The sequence below is a fragment of the Ptychodera flava genome, chromosome 1, assembly GCF_041260155.1.
Source record: "Ptychodera flava strain L36383 chromosome 1, AS_Pfla_20210202, whole genome shotgun sequence".
Lineage (NCBI taxonomy): Eukaryota > Metazoa > Hemichordata > Enteropneusta > Ptychoderidae > Ptychodera > Ptychodera flava.
Window position 1 is genome coordinate 6,114,709 of NC_091928.1, and position 21,974 is coordinate 6,136,682.

General features: G+C 36.3%; 1 protein-coding gene across 1 annotated transcript; it reads left to right on the plus strand.

The window, feature by feature from the left end:
* The first annotated feature begins 57 nt into the window (after nt 1–57).
* LOC139114045 (uncharacterized) lies at nt 58–17,408 on the plus strand. Its single transcript, XM_070675567.1, has 14 exons — nt 58–388; nt 4,321–4,458; nt 5,041–5,166; nt 5,597–5,638; nt 6,755–6,808; nt 7,980–8,066; nt 8,415–8,536; nt 9,728–10,012; nt 10,384–10,566; nt 11,461–11,762; nt 12,129–12,609; nt 12,930–12,957; nt 13,224–13,277; nt 14,768–17,408. Exons 1-14 carry the CDS (start codon nt 58–60, stop codon nt 15,046–15,048), a joined length of 2,514 nt encoding a protein of 837 aa, XP_070531668.1. The 3' UTR covers nt 15,049–17,408.
* The last annotated feature ends 4,566 nt before the right edge of the window (nt 17,409–21,974 follow it).

Sequence of the window (21,974 nt, forward strand, 5' to 3'; positions counted from 1 at the left end):
CGCATAATGTTCGGGGAATTCCAAAATTTACGTGCTAAAGCATTGCGTCAATTCAAAATGGCCAGCTCGTCTGAAAAGGGTGCGAGTGGTGGTTGGAAAGAAACAGCGGATTATGAAAATCTGCAGGAACAAGTTGCCCTTGATCGATTACGGTCTCAGTTCGTCAATGAAATTGTACCCTCCCGCTTACTACCTTATTTGGAAAAGTGTCTGACACCAGAGGACAGAGAACACATTCGTTCTGAAGAACAAAACAATGGCACTGTTGCAGGCGCCTTGTTGTTACTTGACCTATTGGTCGAAAAGGAGGGTTGGTATATGGTTTTGATTGAAGCTTTGAAGAACGAGAACGTTAACCTCGACTATTTGGCTGCAGCGCTGGAGAGTGGTGAGTATACACACAAATTGGCTGGCTTGGTGTGTCATTACAGACCGTAGAAACACATGTTATCACAACAAACCTTTGGTTGCTGAGGGCCAGTGAGTCGCTCTAAAAATAGTCTGTTTTACGAGGCCATAGACCGTTTGAGGCGACTTTATTATTATAACTGTATTTAAATAATATGGTAATCTGATTACATATAGTAATTGTAATTTCCACCAGAGACCTCCAAAAACTCAAGAGTACAAGCAAAGAAGCAAAAACACTATAGCGAAACATCAAATAAACAGATGTCAAGAATGACAATGACGAAGACAATAACATGCCAATCCAGACCAAAACCTTGATTACAGCATTTCATGAAAAGATAATTATGTAATTCTGATTTAAACGTCAACAAAGCTTCCAAGTTTCGTGTACATCGGGGAATGGAATTCCAAATTTTCGTAGCTCGATCATGATAAAGTAAGTGATCTTTGACCCATAGCTGTCATAGCAGGTGGGTAAAGGGGTCCGTTTTTAGGGTCTATGGTAAAGGTTACCATTACCAGTACTACCGTAAAATGTTGTCTGAAATATATAGTTAGTCAATGTATATTTTTAACATGCCAAAGTCATTCATTATCCACACGGAAAATTCTAGGTTGGTACCTTTGGCAAGTGTGACCCTAGGATGACCTTTCCTTTAACTCTGGTCCGATACCATAACGCCACTTCTTAAGAGTATAGCTATTATACATGGTATATGGTCGACTGCACAGGGTGCGCCATACACTACATGCATGCACTAGAGACTCGGCAATGACAATAGCGAAGTGCACACTGGGAACTCGGTTGCAAGGATAGTAATGAAACTGTCAGAAACTAATTATATTGAGAGACATTTTTTTAACGTCACTCTCATCATGTGACATTCTTAAACATTATCACGTTTTGACGGTCCTTTATCACATGTTGATACCAAATTTCCGGGCCCCAAATAATGTTCAATATCTTTGTGGTTTGCGGAGCGGAGGGGGGCTCAGAAATAAATGGACAGTTCCAATTGGATTAGGGCAACAAATGTGTGTGATATAAAGTAAACGCCTAATACCAAAGGAAAAAACCAAAAAAACAAAGGCAAAAACATTTCGAGTTCAATATTTTCGGCCAAAGTTTATGAAAATCACACCTCAATGACTTTGATCTGGCATCTTTCCTCTACGGCTATCATGATTATAATGATGTTCATTATGATTTTTATTTCTTCTTTTCAATTCTGATTAGGACTTAGTGATAAGTACATTTCAACTTTCTCTCCCATATTGATAGAGAGTGTACGTCGGGAGAGAGGAGCACAGGGTCAAATAATGATAGCATCCTTGTAGCGTTTCTTAAGACATCTACATACCGTCGTTTGAGATAACAACACAATAGTTATGCTCGTTGAATTTTATTGGTCAACAACAACATGACTAATATCAACATAAACAACAATACAAACGACGACGACAACAACAACAAGAAGAAGCTCCAAGCTCTGATTCACAGTAATCACATTGGGCGCTCACAAACCAAACGGCCCTTTTCAGCGCCACCAAATATTCCATTAAACGGGGATAGATATTCGAACTCTAAAATTTCTATATTTCTTTTCTGATCTACCACTTGTGGGGGCCTCATTTTGAAGCTCCTGGAGAAAGAAAAACTTTCGCTGTCCTAGTTTTTCGAAAATCGAAAATTTAATTTTCCCTTATAGAGTTAGCACAGGGATGGAGGCCATTTTGAATTTCAAATATCGCAAAACGTTGATTTGTTTCTCTGGTTCTAAACTTTGCACGGTGACCCCTGACTTTAATGTTCTTTTGGGAAGAGAATGGTTGAAAGTGTTAGTTAGGAAAGTCTGAGCAAAAATTTAGGTCTTTCACTTTCGAGGCGCATACTACCTTCAAAGATTACATCGAAGGCGTTCGTATAGTCGCGACGCATTCATGGGACCTGACGTCATGTTGAACGACTTTTTTCCTTTGGCCTGCTACAAAATGGTATGCTTACCCTGCCTGCTTCCTGACAAATGTCAAAATAGACAGCTAGACGCGACATCGTTTCTTGAGACTTTCACTATCTGACATTTTTGGCAAATTGCGATAGCTGACAGTGTTCAAAGTGAAACAAGTACTCCCAACTGTGTTACTACTTGACTAAATGCACAGTCCAAAAGTGCGCGCGCTTCTTTTTGCATTTTCCCGCAAGATGTGCATGTTTAATTATTCGTTCAAACCGCAAAAGAGCTTATTTAGCGCACTGTAAAAAAGTAACATTGTTTCAGTTAACCCAGCGTAAAATAAAACATAGCAACAATATCAACAATAGCGAAGGGTCAGTGTAAGTGCAGAGACGCTTGACGTTAGTAAACCATCAACTCAAAGCACGAGTGCTGGGAATCGTCCTGGAAATGTTAGTGATTTATCAGCATCTCTGTGTATTCGAAAATTTGCATTTTCCCCAAAATTTCCGGGGGCAACTGCTCCTCCTGCCCAACACCCTCAGGCTACGGCTATGATTGATAAACGGGGCTGTCCACCATCTATCCGTCATTTCATGTATCTGACCCCTGCACTTATACAGAATGTGTTAGGACTGTCGTACATGTTATTTTTATCAATCTGACAAAAGATCAATGGAATGACTGACTAGTTTTGACTACTAGGAAGGTAACAAGTGAAAGCTCCGTCTTTACCCATGCCACTGGGTGCATCATTTTAATCCCTAAGGAAAAAATGTAATCATGTTTGCGGTGAAATTCTTTGAAACCAGTCACCCCATCTTGCATTTTCTAAATCTACATGGCTGATGAAAGATCATACCGATTTTTAATGGATGTTTCAACCCTGATCTATGTAGAGCTTGAAAGTTGCAGACGTGGGAACGATGAGCAACACGAGGGACATACCTATAAGGACGCTTGGCGATCACCATCACCGATTGACTTATCGGAAGCGCTAGGATTAGTAGGTATTCGAATTTCAATAGACTCTGTAAGAACCTTCTTTTAGTATATCACACATGTAATTATGATGGCGACCCTTCGCTTCAATCGTGTGCATTTTCGTTGCCTAATGCTCGAAGACGTAAAGCTGCGCTATCTTTAACGGAGTAGCATGTAACAAACATGCTGAACAAACAATTTTGCTCTTAGTTTCTCACATTGCCATTGCATCTATTAAACGCTCTGGCCAAGCACATTTTATTATTCCTTGTTTCTCCGTTGTTTTGATATGAAGTCTCTCTATTGTTGTTCTCACGCATTTTCATTGTATACATTCTTATCACTGTTATCATTTAACAGATTGACTTTGTGAGTGCTTCTACTCGAGAAACTCTCAGAGAGAGAGAGAGAGAGAGAGAGAGAGAGAGAGAGAGAGAGAGAGAGAGAGACAGAGTGTGTATGTGTTCTAGTTTCATTTACGAGTATTTTCTCAAACACGCTATCAATTTTACGTTTAACCACAGCCCTTACACACTCAGTCCCTCCACACACAGTGGTTCACCAAATGATGCTCAACTTGAAAGGCTTCGTAACGGGAGCAAATGCTGTAGTGTGCTATGGCTGTAAGGACCTCCGATGTGTCTGATAACATCAAACAAAATCTGAAATTTCTCTTATTTTGCTAGATCTATATTTACCTTTAGGAATTATTGAACTGTCGCGCATATAGTGTTGAACTATCGGACAGATGATTTATTTAAAATAATTGACTTCTACATTTATCTTCGTCGTCATTGCAAGAAGCAAATGTTTAATACTTTTATTTAAAAAAAACCCCAGATTTATTTCAGTGCTGGTGCAATTTCGTGATAACGATCAGCCCATTTTGCATTTTCTAAATCAATATATCTGACGACAATTCCTATTGAGGATGACTTAATTGGATGATCTATTCCTTATCTATCTACAGAGCTGGAAAGTTGCAGACGTGAAAATGATGAAGATCAGAGTGAACGGATAATTGCGGATTCACATTCCAGTGCGATACAAGTATTGCCGATGCACATATCGGGATCATCAGAACCAAGACTACCTATATATGAATCAGGTTTGTATAAAACTTATTTGTTAGTACAATACATAATGATGTAGCTATTGACGTTTTGTGGCAGTCATGCATATTGTCAATACAAAGCTTTTCAAGACGTTTACTTGAACATGCTATCAATTTTAGGTTTAACCACAGCCCTTATACACACTCAGTCCCTCAACACACAGTGGTTCACCAAATAATAATGTTCAATTTGAAAGGCTTCGTAACGGGAGCAAATGCTGTAAGGTGCTATGGCTGTAAGGACCTCTGTCTGATAACATCAAACAAAATCTGAAATTTCTCTTATTTTGCTAGATCTATATTTACCTTTAGGAATTATTGAACTGTCGCACAGGTAGTGTTGAACTATCGGACAGATGATTTATTTGAAAGAGTTGATTTCTACATTTATCTTCGTCGTCATTGCAAGAAGCAAGCGTTTAATACTTTTATTTAAAAAACCAGATTTATTTCAGTGCTGCAGTGCAATTCCATGATAACGATCAGACCATCTTGCATTTTCTAAATTAATACATCTGATGACAATTCCTACTGAGGATGACTTAAATGGATGATCTATTCCTTTTCTATATACAGAGCTGGAAAGTTGCAGAGTTGAAAACGATGAAGATCACTTTGAACAGATAATTGGGAGTGCGATACAAGTAATGCCGATGCACATATCGGCATCATCAGAACTAAGACTACCTACATATGAATCAGGTATGTATAAAACTCACTTGTTAGTACAATACATAATGATGTAGCTATTGACGATTGCACATTGTCAATGCAAAGTTTTCCAAGAGGTTTACTTAAAATTGCAACGTCTCAAGCTGAATCGCAGTTTTCGGTGTGTTACATAAACCAGCCATACAGGGCAAATAATTTTGTTTTGGATGTCTCACGTTACCATTGTACCGATTCGATAGGATTAGGTAATAAACCGTTAATGAATCTTCGCATTTCTATTGGAAAAGCTACATTACATATATTTAAAATCAAGATGTAAGCGAAATTGGGACAATTCTTGTTTCATAGTTCTTTGTTTTTGAAATGACGCATTAAGAAATGGATCACACTTGCACCTTCTGTATTTTCGTTCTTACGACATTTCATTCCATTTCATAAATTTCATTGTTATTATCATTAGGTTGGGCATATCCAATCCCTCAAGCGTATATGGATGATAACAGTAAGGAATTTTTATCTTCTGTAACTGCTTTTTAAAGTTTCCGAAAGTATTTTCAAGGTGTCAAGAGAAACACAGGCAAGAAACGCGGCACGCTGTTTGATGTTATGGTCGTCTCGATAAAGTATGGCCTTTTCATATTAAAATGAACTTCACCGGTGTCATACTTCTGGGAGACTTCGTGCGTAATTCATAATTATATGAGATTATGCGAAAAGTAGGACGAGATGACATCGTGCTGCCTGTGGTACTTACTTTGTGTTCTCAGGGCAGAAACACCGCTTCACGCCAATCAAAACATATCACAGCAGATTCATAAACATTTCCTTCCATTATGAGCTTGTAGTAGACGATATTACTGATCGTAAACCATTGAGTAAAATCTGACAGTGTCTTTAAAACACTTTCAAATTTGGTTAAAACAAACTTATTATATATTCATAAAAATGTGAGAGGAATTTTTAAAACTCACCTCCCCGAAGCTCAAACCTTTATCGTTTTCGCCAGCACGCCAATGCATCGCAGCACTACACGACAACGACAACACGAACTTTGTTGAACATACTTTCCGTCAAAAATTGGCAAAAATGCGGAATCTACCGAAGGTTCCATGTTCGTCACTCTTCGGAAAGTGGAGTCTAGAGCTTCCTGAGGCAAGGCGTAGATGAAGGAATTACGCAACTGCTTCACACCCTGAACAACACCCGTTTCTAGTCTGTGTTTGTCTGTGTCTAAAATAACCAGGGATTACAAAGTGGAGAGAGAGAGAGAGAGAGAGAGAGAGAGAGAGAGAGAGAGAGAGAGAGAGAGGCAGACAGATGGATTTGCCTTCACCTTTGAACGCATGATGGAAGACTGCATAAATCACCGATTTTACAGTTGAACGTCATACAATCGATGTCACAACCTTGAATGAGTAGATATTACGGGTTCGATCGTACGAACGAAAGTTATGAAAAGTTGAAAGTGGAGTACTATAGGCGATTTGCCCTCTTTCTTCGTTTGCAGAAGTACTTGCAAAAAACTAGTAGGCTGCATGAACTCAACGTGCAATACCATGGATCTAAGGAGCTTTTTTTTAATAATAATGACTTTTTCTTTTAACTTTACATGTAACAGTCAGACCATCGATAATCCAAAAAGAGAGTGCAGGTACCGAAACTGTTTTTTCAGGTAAAATTTAACAGTCATATCGAATCACAAAATTATACCGATTTTAATTGATGAATCATATATATATATATATATATATATATATATATATATATATATATAATATGTATATCTATCTACGGCACATTATTTCAAATCTTATTATTGATATTCGCTCTTTTCGCTACTATTCTTATTGAATTTGAAGTAAAGACCAAATTAATTGCTTAATGCTTCAACGTTTATTATCATCGTATTAAATGAAGACGTGTTGCTATTTTTGCGTTGGTGCACTGCTATTTGCAGTATTATTCAGAAGTTATAATCGGAACTAATATGCAATATTTTAAATTTTTTATTTAATATGCAAATTTTCACGCCAGAGGTCTTATATCCACAACCAAATACCCGAGTGCACCGTTTATGACCTTATTATCATATGACAAAGTTAAATACAAGTGGACAATGTCGTTATTGTGACGCTAAGTAAGGACGAGGGTTCAGGAGCTTAGCCTCAACACAGCTCTAAAAGCAAGGTCGCAGAACGCGGGCGTAATACTATAACGAAACGCATCGATTACTCATCAAATGTGAAGAATATTACTTGAAAGCCACCAAAAAGGAACTTAAAATATTACATGTTGTTTCTCCATGATAAAAATCGTTTTATTTTTTCAACCGTGAAATTTTCGTCTAATATTGAAATAAAGCATACGATTGACATTTATATGTGAACCCAAAAATTTTGAATGAAAACTGTGTAAGAGAGGCATGTAATTAAAACACACCTTACCATTCTTCGTTTTTTACCTTTAGGCATCACATTTAAATCAATTAATTAACTAATGATGACTTCATGAAATAAATTTTGCCATACATACATACATACATACATACATACATACATACATACATACATACATACATACATACATACATACATACATACATACATACATACATACATACATACATACATACATACATACATACATACATACATACATACATACATACATACATACATACATACATACATACATACATACATGCATACATTTTCTACTGAAGCAGCTTGAGAAGTATACGCATACTATTAGAACAACACGAATTTTGTGTAATCGAGTGACTGGCTTATTTTGTGTTTACAGCGTGTTATTTATAGTTTTTCTCTTTTTATTGTGTTTGAAAGATGAAGAAGACGATCTTGTTAAGCCTTGGCGACCGAATGTATTTGAGCCCAAGCCTCCTGAAGAACAATGCAATGAAACAATTTGTGGTAAGATGTTATAGGATGCTATACATTATACCAGCTTGTCTGGGATTCATTACAGTTCTTCGTAATACATTTGTTACGATGTATAGCAAATGTATTACAAAGAACTGCAATGATACCCAGACAAGTTAGTCATTATTTGAAATAATTTTTTCTAAAAATTTTTAAACCACTAATGGCATTATAGGCCGAAGAAACTCAAATACGGAAACATCGGTCTATGGGCAAAAGGCACTTATTAAAAAGTCCTTTCGTCTCTCAAAACTCTCAACTCTTCGCCTGATAAGAATATTTAAATATCAATGGTACGATCAATATTTAAATGATTCTTTTTAACTTTGTCTGATTAAGTAAACATTGAGAATAGAGACTATTCAGCTGTCGAAAACTTGGGAAATATGGAGACACATGGACTGGAGAAAGATGGAGATATATCAAGGAAAAATGTTTTCCAAGTTATTGCGTCGAACGAGGTTAGTTCACACACTTTCGTCGAACGATTTCACATTTTGATTACAATCCAAGCAAAGTTTCATACGTAAGCGGGGACCACGCTCTTGATCTTAGGTTACATATCATGAAACTCTTTTGTCATTGTTTAGTGTATCACAAAAAGATAGATGAATAAACGCTGAAAGGTTTAATCATGACTTTTTTCACCATAGCAACATATTTTTTTCACAAATAACAATTAATACTGTAACAGTCCGCTGATGGTGCTTTAGTACCAACAACAGTGCTACTTGCACATAATTGAAAGGGGAAATACCGTTTTAGGAAGTCTTGTTGACTTAGACTTAAGGTAAAATGCGCCCAGGGGACAGATAATCAAACTCTTAAACTTTTAAAATTCTTTTCTATATGTACCGCTTGTGGCAGCTCATTTTAAAGATCTTTGAGCAAGGAAAGATTCACCGTCTTAGTTTCTCAAAAATAAAAAAAACTTGTTTTTCCACATAGAGGTAACACAGGTATGGCGGTCATTTTGAATTTCAAATATCGGTAAATCTTGGGTAATTTGTTTCTCTAGTTCCAAAATGTGCACAGTGACCCCATTTTTTATTCTTGATTTGGTAAGAGAATGGGTGAAAATTTCATTGAGGAAAGTTTGAGCAAAATTTTAGTCTTTCACTCATACTACCTTAAAGCCCTTTACAGTCTGAATACTCATTAGAGCTAAGTACCATATCTTTGACAATGAAGATGGCTCCAAATAATATCCGTCTTCATGAGTTCCATTTCTGTTGCAGCTGCTGAGACTTTTAAAATGTCTATGCAACTTACGATGTTAGTCACTATTCGATATTTAATGAGGCAATAACAGTTAATTTTCAATTGAACTTCATGGGTATTAAAAAGGTATTATCCATAGTTTAGCAGAAAATATAATTTAAATATAATTTAAAGTTTCTGTAGTCTGCAGTCTGCAGTCTTCAAAACTAGCATTGATAGGCCTTCTTTCCTTTCTTTATAGTGATCTGATACAAAACATTTTCAACGTGTTTGGTTACAAACGAAATGACCATAGCACCTCTATTTCGAGATTCAAATAATTGTGCTTACAGACATCGTAAATTTGATATTTATATCATAAATTATTGACGTAACATTTTCCTGAAATATATTATACTTTTTATTTCCCGTATACGGAACATTATACCCAGGAAAACAGCTCATACCCGCTACTTGATGGCTTTGAACTTGAAGTACCGCCAAAATCAATAGAGAAGAATATCGAGTTGGTTATCACTTCCAGGGAAGACATCGTGAAGCCGCCTCTAAACGACTATGAGTTTTATCAATCTGATGTGATCGCATGCGACTTCCGACCTATGACGTCAGTGAGACTGAAGAGGAAATGTCTTACAGCAGAGCCCTATGAAAGAGTATTAGCGATTTTACAAAGTGACAACGATGGTGTTTCATGGAAGGAGATGCTAACATATGTGGTAGGTCGTGCCTACATAGATGTTATTGTTTACCCTGAAGCAAACAATGTGATGACACAGAGTTAAGACCAGTCATATATTCCGAAAAAGTGTTCTGCATACACTCAAAAACTGCAGCGTACAGCGCTACTTACATATGCACTCTTTATCTGCATTTACACTGCCATACATTAAATACTGCAATTTTGGAAAATAGTATACAACGATAAATGTCACCACTTAAAATGCCTGTTCTGTAAAAATATGATTTAAGAATTTTCAGTCGATGACATTATTCCAGAAATTTTCAGCTTGACACGACCCTCACCACACTTGATCTCGATGTTTTCACTTAATCACTTAAAATCTATTTTTTCGTCTTTGTTTCACAGGAAAACGGCCATGTTGTTGTGGATGTTGACTGTTTATCACTATTCATCGCCGTATCGAAACCCTACAAGGATGAATTTGTTGTGGGCCAGAATGGTGGTACATTGATATCCAAAACCAACAGCAGCATCACATTAGTAATCCCAAAAGGCGCTGTAGAAGAAGACACTTTGATAGTAATGGAGGTATGCCTTTAACATTCCATCATATTTTACAAAACATCTATATATAAGCACAATAAATTTTGCTTTTAGAACATTTAGTATTGCTTTCATTTAAACAAGACAATGACCTACAGGCAGTCTGGACTTACAAGTATACGTCCGGTGTTTCGAAACTGCGTCGGAAAGATAGTTTGGCGTTGATTTGTCAACACATGTCAGACCACGTTCTCTGACATCGTAGAATTTTGCTTGTACGATTGTAGTTTATTCTTAGATAACGTCGACTATTATACAATGTTAAGGGGGCGACAAACAGTTGAGACAAGAGCTCGGCTGGGATATTTATTTTAGGAGATGTTGGGGAAATCTGTCTATTAATGTTCACTATCTTCTGTAATTGACCGGATTGTTACAGCTTTCTTTCGTGGAAAAAATTTGGGAGAGCTCTTCTTCAAGTAAGCAAACAGATACAATATAATCATGGGTGCCAAAAATTAATAATATATATTGACAAACTGCTTACAAACAAAATTTGCAATTGCAAACAGTATGAAAGCACAAAATAAGCGGAACTATAAAGTAAGGGTTCTGTTAGATACTGTTTTCGATTGTATATGGCACCATTTCTTGTTGATAAAAGATAATGAAATTTATTGGAATGAATGTAGGTTGCACTCCTCTTTATGAAATACGGATGATCGTTCAATGAAAAAGTCAATGACTTAAACGTTATATTACAAGACCTGTAACTTAATGATTAACCCAATAGTTATGTCCGCTATTAATAAAATACTTTCTCCATCAAAGAGTTACACGGTACGTTATTCTTCTGTGATCTTATGTGATACTCTTACTGCTACAAGTTGCAAGTTGATCCATTGCATGCTAGTCTGATATTTCGCTTCCTACCTACAGGTGCACGATGTGAAATCCACGTTGATGAAGGAAATCTGCGAGATAGATGATTTATTTCTAAATGCATCATGTTCCTCATTGGTTTACATCAATCAATTTGCCGAACGACGAAAATTGAGTTTTAAACATCCTGTTGTCCTGACCTTCCCGGTGCCACCTGATGTAAATGTTTCAGCTGTTGACAGTGACCTTCGTATTGTAAAAGACGAGCATGGAGATGGAAAATGGTGTGATGTCACTGATGACGTAAATTACCATGTGACCGATGGCAAAATCAACATATCAGTCGACAGCTTCAGTGGGTAGGTACTGTACTGTACTTTTACTCATTCGATTGGTTGAGATGCTGCTACAGTTTCTTTTTACAAGTTATTCAGTTATAACGTCGACGGTGATCTTGCAGTCTAATTAAAATACATTTTGCAGTTCATGTGTGCTGCACTTAGTGGCAAGTCTTTATAGAAGTTGCTAGAAGCCTCCAGCACAGCACATTTCCCATACATGTTGGCCTCTTGTATTACGTAAACATTATACTACTGAATATTAACTTGTTAAATTTTGTGGTTTGTAAGAGCATTATTGATTGTTGTCGTTTCTAGTTGTGATGACTATTTCATTACATAATATCTCACACTTGCTTTCTTGCTATGGAATACATCTGAAATCAGATATTCATCAGTGAAGTGCAGAAAGAGAAAAGATGGAAACGCATTTATCGAGAAAGTCACGAAGTTCCTGAAGTCTAGCAAGCATTCAGTACGGATCCTCTTTCTGCAGGACAAAAATAACCCCTACGCTTTTTTGTGCGACCTGATCGATGAAACATTTCTTTCATTTGATGAGCTCAAGAACAGTAACGCGAAGTACAGATCTTATGTCGGACACGGCACACCATATACAGCTAGCATTTCCATCATGAACGGCGATACAGTGTACAGCAAGTTAGGTTCATCAGCCTCTAAGAAATTACGCCTGGCGACAGATTTCAATAAACACACTTACCGCCCGAATGAAGACAATCACTGGACCATCTTGCTTGAACGAATAGCCAAAGGAACCGATGAAAGAATTACTGGATCCATTTGTTTCTACAAAGAAAAAAGAAAAGAACTAATCCCGCTGGAAGAGCTTCTATTTTGTATTGAAAAGGTGAGAAGGCATTATCGTCCAAAATTTAAGTTTTTGTAATGTTACTGAATGACCTAACGTGACTGACGCAACTTTGGCATGCAGTCCTCAAGATGCATGTCGTCAGTAGGTTTAGTTAACTTATATTTAGGATGAGAACATCTCAATATACCAAATTAATTAATTAATTAATGATAGGATGCGATGATGAGAAAGCAAACCTGATACATGAATAACCTTAATCTTTGAATTTATATCTTATAATGCAAACCCCATGATCTTCGTCTATAATCCCCATGCCATTAACTTGCCTGACAGGTGGTGTATGTATTTCATTTCAGGATGAAAGTCAGACGCCTGGGAACGAAGGTAGGTGTTTCTGACGAGAATGTGTTCTGATATCATACAAACAACTAAGATATTAGTAGATAATAAATTAAAAGTAAAACATCCATCCATCCATCAATCTGGAAATTACCTCACCTCCTTCTTGGAACATGTCTTGCGCGAGAAAAAAAACACTAACAAACTAGACGAAACACAGCCTTTAGGTAACCTTTCTGCATTAAGGAAATTTAAAAAGAAAGATGGATTAAACCCCTTACATATTTTTTTTTATCTCTTTTTTGTCGCAGATGACGAGGACGAACGAGATAATATCAAAGCAGAAGACAAGCGTCAACTTAAAGGTGTGTTGTCAGATTAAAAACAAAATAAGTTCAAAAATACTTTATAGCCACAATAAACCGATCTCAAAATATCCCCAGTCTTCCAAGAATTTTCTTCGAATAGGACCCATTAAAGTCTGAAAAAGTGTATAACACTGTCATAAGTGTCGAAAGTGGCATGTAAATTCAAACGTTTGAACATCATTTTAGATTTCCCACCATTTAAAAAAAATAATTATGTGACAAAGAAAATAAAGATAACAACAACAAAATGTTTGCCATCGTGTGTTGTACATTCAAGTAAACGGCATCGTGCTTGTTTCTTTTATGATCACAATTTGTATGTGTAGGAAATACTGCATTTTTTGAACTTTTCCTGTGGGTCGCCATTTTATGAGTGTTTATTATTTAACTTGTTAAAGCACGTAAGCAAGGTCTAAATCAGCGAGCAGTGATACTTCTATACATGTCCTTCAGTTGGCACATTTACATGAACCAACTTTGGTTTGAAAATAAAAATCATTAAAATAATGCATAAAGTTCGTAGCTATTGGGGCTTTAGGTATCCTCGTTTCACCTTCAGCGAATGAACTTGCATCACCAATGCGCCTCATAGGTATAATGAATAGAATAAATTAAGATAGACCCAGTTAGTAATCGGTATCAAAGACGACCTCACTCCGTAATCCGGATTTAAATTTGGAAATATGAGTGAAAAGTGGACATAAACAGGCAACCAGAGGAAACATTGGTCTTTAGTACACTTAAAATATTTTAATGTTAGAAGTCACGTTCACTTTTTTCGCTTTTTGCAGTGTTGCATCCAGGCACACAGTGTTAATGTTTTTTCTACGATGGTCGCTTGAGATATTTAAATGTGGCAATTGCTTATTCTTTTTGCAGTTCAATTAAATTTAAAGTTTTATCAGTCACTTTTATCTTTACGAAGGCTTTGATATCGCTGCTTAAAATAATTCGTTTTTAGACGTTTCTTACCCATGGCTCCTGCTTTTTATTAAAGATTGGTATCACTAATCTAGCCTAAAAATTAAAGGGACATGATCGCCGGAACTGTACACAAATGTAGTATGGGACCCATACGACCAAAGTTAACACTGTGTCCGTGACTGCGATTGATGGAAGTTAAAACGCGTTTGTCATCATGTACATCGTAAAATATAAATGTTGCAGCTAATGTTTACATGATGCATCAAGATATCGTAAATGGAAATATATTGTCGCATAGTTGCAGTTCCCAAGATCTCCCTTGCTTTATGTCACACGAACTTTCCACTGAGGTAATCTGAAGCTTGTAAAAGGGTACTCTTTGTAGGCAAGAAAATCTGCACGATCACTACAAACGATAGCGTGAAAGTATACAAATTAAAAAGTTTATGTTTTTATCCGATAAACACCAGTCTATAATCTTTCATCTCTACATTATCGAACGTATTGAAATACGAATTGAAATAATTTTTGCATGGTTACTTTTCATACATTTTCTTCGGCAGACTTAAGAAGTCTCTCAATACTCTACTTGGAACTGTCAAATCAACTCGGCGCAGACGACGAAAAGAAAATTAGGGACTTACTTATTGGCCAACAAATCCCTATACGTCAAGCCGAAAAGTTGGAAGATCCTGTCGATATATTCACGTATCTTGAGAGGAATGGTTACATATCAGAGAACGACCTTGAATTTCTGAGGAAAATATTGAAAGGAATAGGAAGAGTGGCTTTGCTTTCTGTAGTTGACAAAGCTCAAGAACAGTTAGCACAGTGGCAAGAGTGAACCGATAAAGTTGTGATGACTCCGAGGAGCACTTTATTGTTAGAATTTGGCCTCAAGATCTTTTAAACTTTAAACAAGGATTCGAATCTTCAAAATTGTCCTACTTAAGATCTACCTACATGTTCTGGTTGACCCCTTTTCAATTCTTTATCATACATTTAAATGAAATTACAGTCGTTGAACTTCGTACAACGATGCGAACTTCACAATAATCCTTTGTTTTCGTTTTCCTTGATTTGTCAAGTATGCAAATCAGAAATTAGCTGTAGTTAAATGCTTCACAACTTTCAATATTGTTATATCATAGTGTCTTAAGCGTACATAGCAAGTTTTGTAAACTTTGATCAATTCTATTCAGATATAGATCACTGATTAGGAAAGTTCGTTAAATATGCAAAATAGTAATTAGCTGATCTCAATATGCTGAAGAACTTTTATTATTGTTATATCATAGTATTTTCATTATAAATAGCAAGTTTCGTCAACTTTGATGAAGTCAATATAGATATATTTGTCCCGATAAGGAAAGTTCGTCAAATATAAAGTAATATCAGCTGATTTCAAAATGCCGAATAACTTTCGTGAAAATTAAGAAAGTTCGTTACATATGCAAATTAGTAATTAACTTTTGTAAAATTGCTAAATATCTGTACAAAATGTTATCTCATAGTATCGCCAATGTACATAGCAAATTAAGTCAAATGCGATCCAGTCTATTCAGATATATATCCCTTATTAGGAAAAATCATTTTACATGCAAATTAGCAATTTACTTACATGTCACCCTTTAGTATCTTTCACCGCTGATATATCCAAGTGTGATCGACATGTTAAGCGATTCTCATCAAATTTTGAGCACACTAGCCGTTGTTAATGTATATCCATTTTTCTTTAATCATTATTTATGCAAATAAGCATAAAAATATGTAAGCAACACCCTCCAAATACTAATCAATTCTTGCAATATGCAAACTGAATCTATTTACCGCATTTGATTCTGATCCGATAAATTGTTCTTGAGATATCAGCCAACAGACAGACAGACAGACAGACAGACATCACTGCGACATTAGCTCACGTGTGTGAACACGTGAGCTGAAAATCTTATCTCACTTATAAGTCATCGCGAATATTAGACTTTAAAGGCCCTAGCCCTTGGAAGAATTGTACATTTTGTTCAAACCAGCGTCTTGCAGTGTGAAAAAGAATACTGGTATTTGAAAGGAGTTTTATTTATTAATGAGTGACTAATAATGTGAATTGCAGGTATTGTCAGATGAAGAAATTTTTAACCTACAATGGAGAATTAGCTACGTTGTTTGAGATGTTACTTATCATACACCCTCTAAAATCATTGAAATGTGGTCTCAATAAAAGCTATTTCTGATCATCCTGCAAACTTCTGTTTTCATATATTAAACCAACAATGAATCAAACGTTAAACTGAAAAGGTGTTGTTATTCGCTTTTTCAGATATTCTTTTTTCTAAAAGTGATGATTTATTATGCCTCGGAGTCTTTTCTTTAGTAGTTTGCCATATTAATAATGTGTTTTTCATCATAATTATCATACTTTTTAATAGGAAAAGACGAGTGGATATTTATATGTAATGAAGGCGTATATTAGTTAATTTGTTGTGTAAGAGTTTCTATATGTTATCGTGCCAATTACCAAAATGATGTTCACAAACACATCCGTATTCGTCATATTCTTGCCCGATTAAAATTATTTGCACGTAACCCGACGGCAGGGGTTTGTACTATATCATCATGGGTAACGACCGCAGACATTCATTTCAGTCACTGCATTTAACATTACCATAAAATGACATGTATACTGTTAGTAACAAAGTGAATGTCTTTATCGTGTTTCTTTATGGTTCATGCTCCGTCCCCTACCCCCTACCCCCGCGGTTGAGCATCTGCGACTCCATCGCCTGTCCCCTCCCTCGTGTAGGTTGATTGTCTAATTTGCGTCCCCGGGCCCCTAAGCCATGTTGGCAGGAAAACATCCCTAGCTCCCTTGGCCCGTGTAGGACGTACGTTCAGATTGCTGGCAGGGACATTAACCACTACCATCAAGCCTCGTATAGACATTATTCACACCCCACCAATTTATCTCCTTTCTTCAATTCATGGAGGCACTTCAGTCGCGTCGACGGCACGACAGTTCTTCTGTTCTAGTGTCAGATAAATCGTGCCCCAACCATTTTGCTCATTTTCTTCCCTAAGGGGCGACCAGACGTTTCTTCCCGTCCCTCGAAGAAAGTTGCAAGCCAGACCTTATTTCCCTACATATATTTTGTATGTTGTATTCGAAAGTATTTTACTTAATGTATCAATAAATTATTTGAAGTTTCACTGCTTCGAGTATTGCGGTTTTTGTAAATGCGGTGTTTCTATCGGGCACGAACTCACAACATACGTCATCCAGTCACCTATAGCGGAGAAGCAAATGACAGAATCGCACGGTCAAATCCTCATTTTCAAAAAAAGGTGGTTTAGTAGCCGAGCTAAGTTGCAACATTTTCTGACTGCGACCGTCCACACGATGTAGAGTTCATGAAGCACTCATACTCGTACACTCACTATCACACATCGCACACAGAATTTATCGAAGCAATGGATGCCAATGTGTACTTGCGTTGAAACTGAACTAAGGCAACCTTGTGCATGTTAAAGAAAGAGAAATTCCACAATCAATACAGAATTTTGCTTATTGACATTATGCGCTTAAAAATGACTTGATTGCCAGGTAAGAGGGTCATACAGCCTAACTCTAAGCACGCATTTTCCTTAGAGGTTTGGGCGGCCGCTATTGTCTTACTGGAGTTCAACTTTCTTCTTAACCTTCTTCTTCCATGACATTCTTGTCCATCCAGAGTTCAAAAACCGCTTCACATAAACTTCTGAAACTTGAAGTGCAAATAGGGTGATATGACTACTCGTGCAGCTGACCCGTTGAACTTCAACTGGTCATAAGACCAGGCGGCAATTTTGGATATTATGAAAATCATTATGGGCTTTCTTTAAAATGACAAAGCAAATCTACTTCAAATGACTTGTGTAGAATTTTGGCATATTAATCCTTTATTTGCTAATACAATAGGGTGTGGTCATGTGAGCTAGGGTGCCATATTTGATTTATGACAAATATGGTAAAAACAGCTAACTTAAAATCTTTGAAATCTTCTTCTCCAGACAAGGATGGCCTATGACCTACTTTCGCACATCTTATTAAAAAAAAAAGGCAAAAGGTTCGACTTTCTTGATTTTGATAGCGTAGCAGCATCATTTTCTCCATTATTTCGGATGATCTTAAGTGAATTTTCACGTACTTTCTTGTCTTTCAACAACTGCAAGGGCTAGGAGTTTTTTTTTCTTTTTTATATAGACCAGATATGTAACAACGTCTACAAATGTTAAAAATCTAAAAATTTACAACTACAAATGCTAGAGTTTTGGTTTTTGCGGGATGGTGACAAGAACGTGAGCTATTTTAGCAACATCAAGCCATTTTAACAAAAATATGTGCAAGTATACTCGGCCCCCTGACGCTGCTTGCAGCTTTAATTAGAAAATTATTACCGTTTACCACCATGAGAATTGAGAATCACAACAGTGTACAAGGAACATTGTGACCTATCGTTCAATGTTTATAATACTACAACAGTTAGCTGTTTAACTGTTGATATGCTTGATCTAATTCGCATTTATCTCTTATCTAGAAAAAGTCGGTCGTCTGGTTAAGACACGTTTATTCATGTTGTGACCGTTTAGTTATTATGACCTGGTTGGGTTGGCAGATGGGTCATATGTCACTTGAAACTGCAAAGGGGTCATGCTTTTATCAAATAACACAGTTTGGGGAAGGAATTGGGGTTGATCGATTACAAAAATTCAACATTTCAAAAAGCCTTGTTTCAATGTGTAAAACATTCCAGGATATAACAGTGATTATCATACACCTGCGTCTGTAACCTTTTACAGCCACACATGTAATGTCGGCAAAGGTCGGCATTGGTCATAGAAAATCATGCCTCATCTGGAAATACGTCAAATGTGTTGTTGTACATACAGTCACGGTTGGATATTAGTTTGGTCTTTTCAACAATGTTATGAGTGATGATGCAATTTTTATTATATTCATATAATGAATAAATCAAACACAACTTAACAGCAACTTATTTTTAAACAACTTATTTTAAAACAACTTAAACTGAAGTGTAAGAAATAGTTGCGAATTATATGGTAGCGGATAACTGACGAATCGGGGACTAAAACAGAACAACTTGGCATATTTTACGAGGTGAGTAGGGTAATTTGTCGTAGTGCATTGAAATGTGTTTATTCATCACTTTGCAAATATATTTTGCTTGATACGCCGCTATGTCACTTTTGAATCGAGGACAACGGTCGTTGAACTTGATGAATAGCATACATCATTCTGCACTTTCATGGGGAAATCCGTGATTTAAGCTTATGCTCAAACGGCGCATTTGAGTACGTGCGTGGACGTCCATGGTGAACAATGGCGGTGTACGGAACGCTGACACAAACTTCTGCTCTTCAATTGAAATATGTTAAGCGCAAACTTTAATATGCCGTGTATAAACATTAATATGTTGCGGATAAACCTATACATTTTCAGCACAAACCTCAGTGTGTTGTGTATAAAACCTACGTTGTGGTAAATTCAGAGCAAACCTTAGCGCAATCCTTAGTGTGTTGTGTATAAAACGGAAGTTGTGGTTAAAGTTTAATATATTCAGCGCAAACGTTAATATGTTATGTATAAAAAACATGTTGTTGATAACCTTTACTATATTAAGCACAAAAGTTCATATGTCGTGTAGACAATATTTATATATTGTAGAATAACTTTAATGCATTAAGTACAAATAATAATATGTTGTGTATAAAACGTATGTTGTGGATGAATATTGATATATTTATTCAGCGCAAACCTATATGTTGTGCGTAATACGTGTATATCTGTTATATATAAACTTTGATATATAATTAGAAAATTTTAATATGTTATACCAAACTTAAATGTATATTTTTAAGACTTGAATGTCTGATGATGAGACTTTCATGTACTATTTTCACACCATTTAGAAATAATTTAATGTTTTTGAGCATGCCCAGTTTTCTCATGAAATTGGCCATCTTGCTTACAGAGGGCAATATATTTATGGAAATGAAACATGTCACTGACTTATCTGCTAAGTCTGATGTTCTTTTTGCTCTAAACGTAGAGTCATAAAAGAAGCATTTCATACAGAAGAAATAGTGTGCATGTTAAGCATTCCAGAATTGGAATATGTAGGCGTGTACAAAGGTATATGATGAATTTTAGGAAGTGTAAAAATGTGAAATAGGCTCCCTACCTTACTATCCAAAGTTTTTATGCAATAGTATTAATTTCGTTTCGGATATGTGAAGAGAAACCTTAATGCTTAATATCTGTACTTTTTTTGTGTTGGAAAGCTTATGGCGAGACTGGCCATGTGTCAAAAGTAAAGAGGCTGGTCCTTTGTCGCTTACGTTTCGAAATCCGAATGTGGTTTCTCATCAGTCGCAAAATATCTTCTTTCCTTAGTTTATGCTTGTGATAATTGTTTCTGTGATTTCACTGTTCCTTAAGTAAAGAAACCATTACATAAATGTTTGGATCGCGCTGAGACTGTGAATCTATTTAGCAATCTGGTTTGTTGTTTGTTTTTGTTCATTTACTCCGGTAAATTTTAGTTTTTGTCAATCATGTCTTTTAAATTCTTTTGTTCTTTTATGAAATTACTTGTGATTCTTGGGAAAAAATCCTGAGTATTATGTTTTTTTCCCAGCTCTGCCTAGTATTTCAAAATACTTCCCTTGAGATCTTTAGTTTCAATTTAGGGGCTATAACACAGTCACTCCACAAACTGTGGCTGCACGTTGTGCCGAACACAAGCTTGTTTGTATTTTTAGCTCACATTTGGTTTACCAATGTAAGGTTATCGTATAAGCTGAATCAGTTTATTTGCATCCGATTTGCATGTCTGTCTGTCTGTCTGTCTGTCTGTCTGTCTGTCTGTCTGTCTGTCTGTCTGTCTGTCTGTCTGTCTGTCTGTCTGTCTGTCTGTCTGTCTGTCTGTCTGTCTGTCTGTCTGTCTGTCTGTCTGTATGTATGTATGTATGAATGTATGTATGTATGTATGTATGTATGTATGTATGTATGTATGTATGTATGTATGTATGTATGTATGTATGTATGTATGTATGTACGTACGTACTGTGGCTGCATGTTGTGCCGAACACAAGCTTGTTTGTATTTTTAGCTCACATTTGGTTACCAATGTGAGGTTATCGTATAAGCTGAATCAGTTCATTTGCATCCCATTTGCATGTCTGTCTGTCTGTCTGTCTGTCTGTCTGTCTGTCTGTCTGTCTGTCTGTATGTCTGTATGTATGTATGTATGTATGTATGTATGTATGTATGTATGTATGTATGTATGTATGTATGTATGTATGTATGTATGTATGTATGTATGTATGTATGTATGTATGTATGTATGTATGTCCGTCCACATCAAAAACACCTAAACCGCAGCACCTACTGTTTTAGTATTTGGTGTACAGGTGCACCTAGGGATGGAGATGTGAATTTGTTCAAATGAACTTGTCAGTGTCAAAAATATGCAAATGAGGGGAAAAAGAAATAACATTGGAAATTGCTTAAACTCTGTAACCGTTGGTTAGATTGGGTTGAAACTTGGTGTGCAGGTTCCTTTAGGTATTCTAAATTAGGTCTTTAAAATTTGGATGAAATTTGCATGTTTCTATTTTTGGGGTAATTTTTTCAGTTTTTAGTCAAAAAATGTTTTTCTCTGAAACCACTCATCTGATTGCTTTGAAAGTTGGTATACATGTTCCTCAGGATGA

Excerpts from the sequence above, each read along its gene's own strand:
- LOC139114045 (XM_070675567.1), top strand. The coding sequence starts at position 58 with ATGGCCAGCTCGTCTGAAAAGGGTGCGAGTGGTGGTTGGAAAGAAACA. Across the intron at positions 389-4,320 it reads GGCTGCAGCGCTGGAGAGTG|AGCTGGAAAGTTGCAGACGT; the intron begins GTGAGTATACAC and ends ATCTATCTACAG. Across the intron at positions 8,067-8,414 it reads ATGCAATGAAACAATTTGTG|TAAACATTGAGAATAGAGAC; the intron begins GTAAGATGTTAT and ends TGTCTGATTAAG.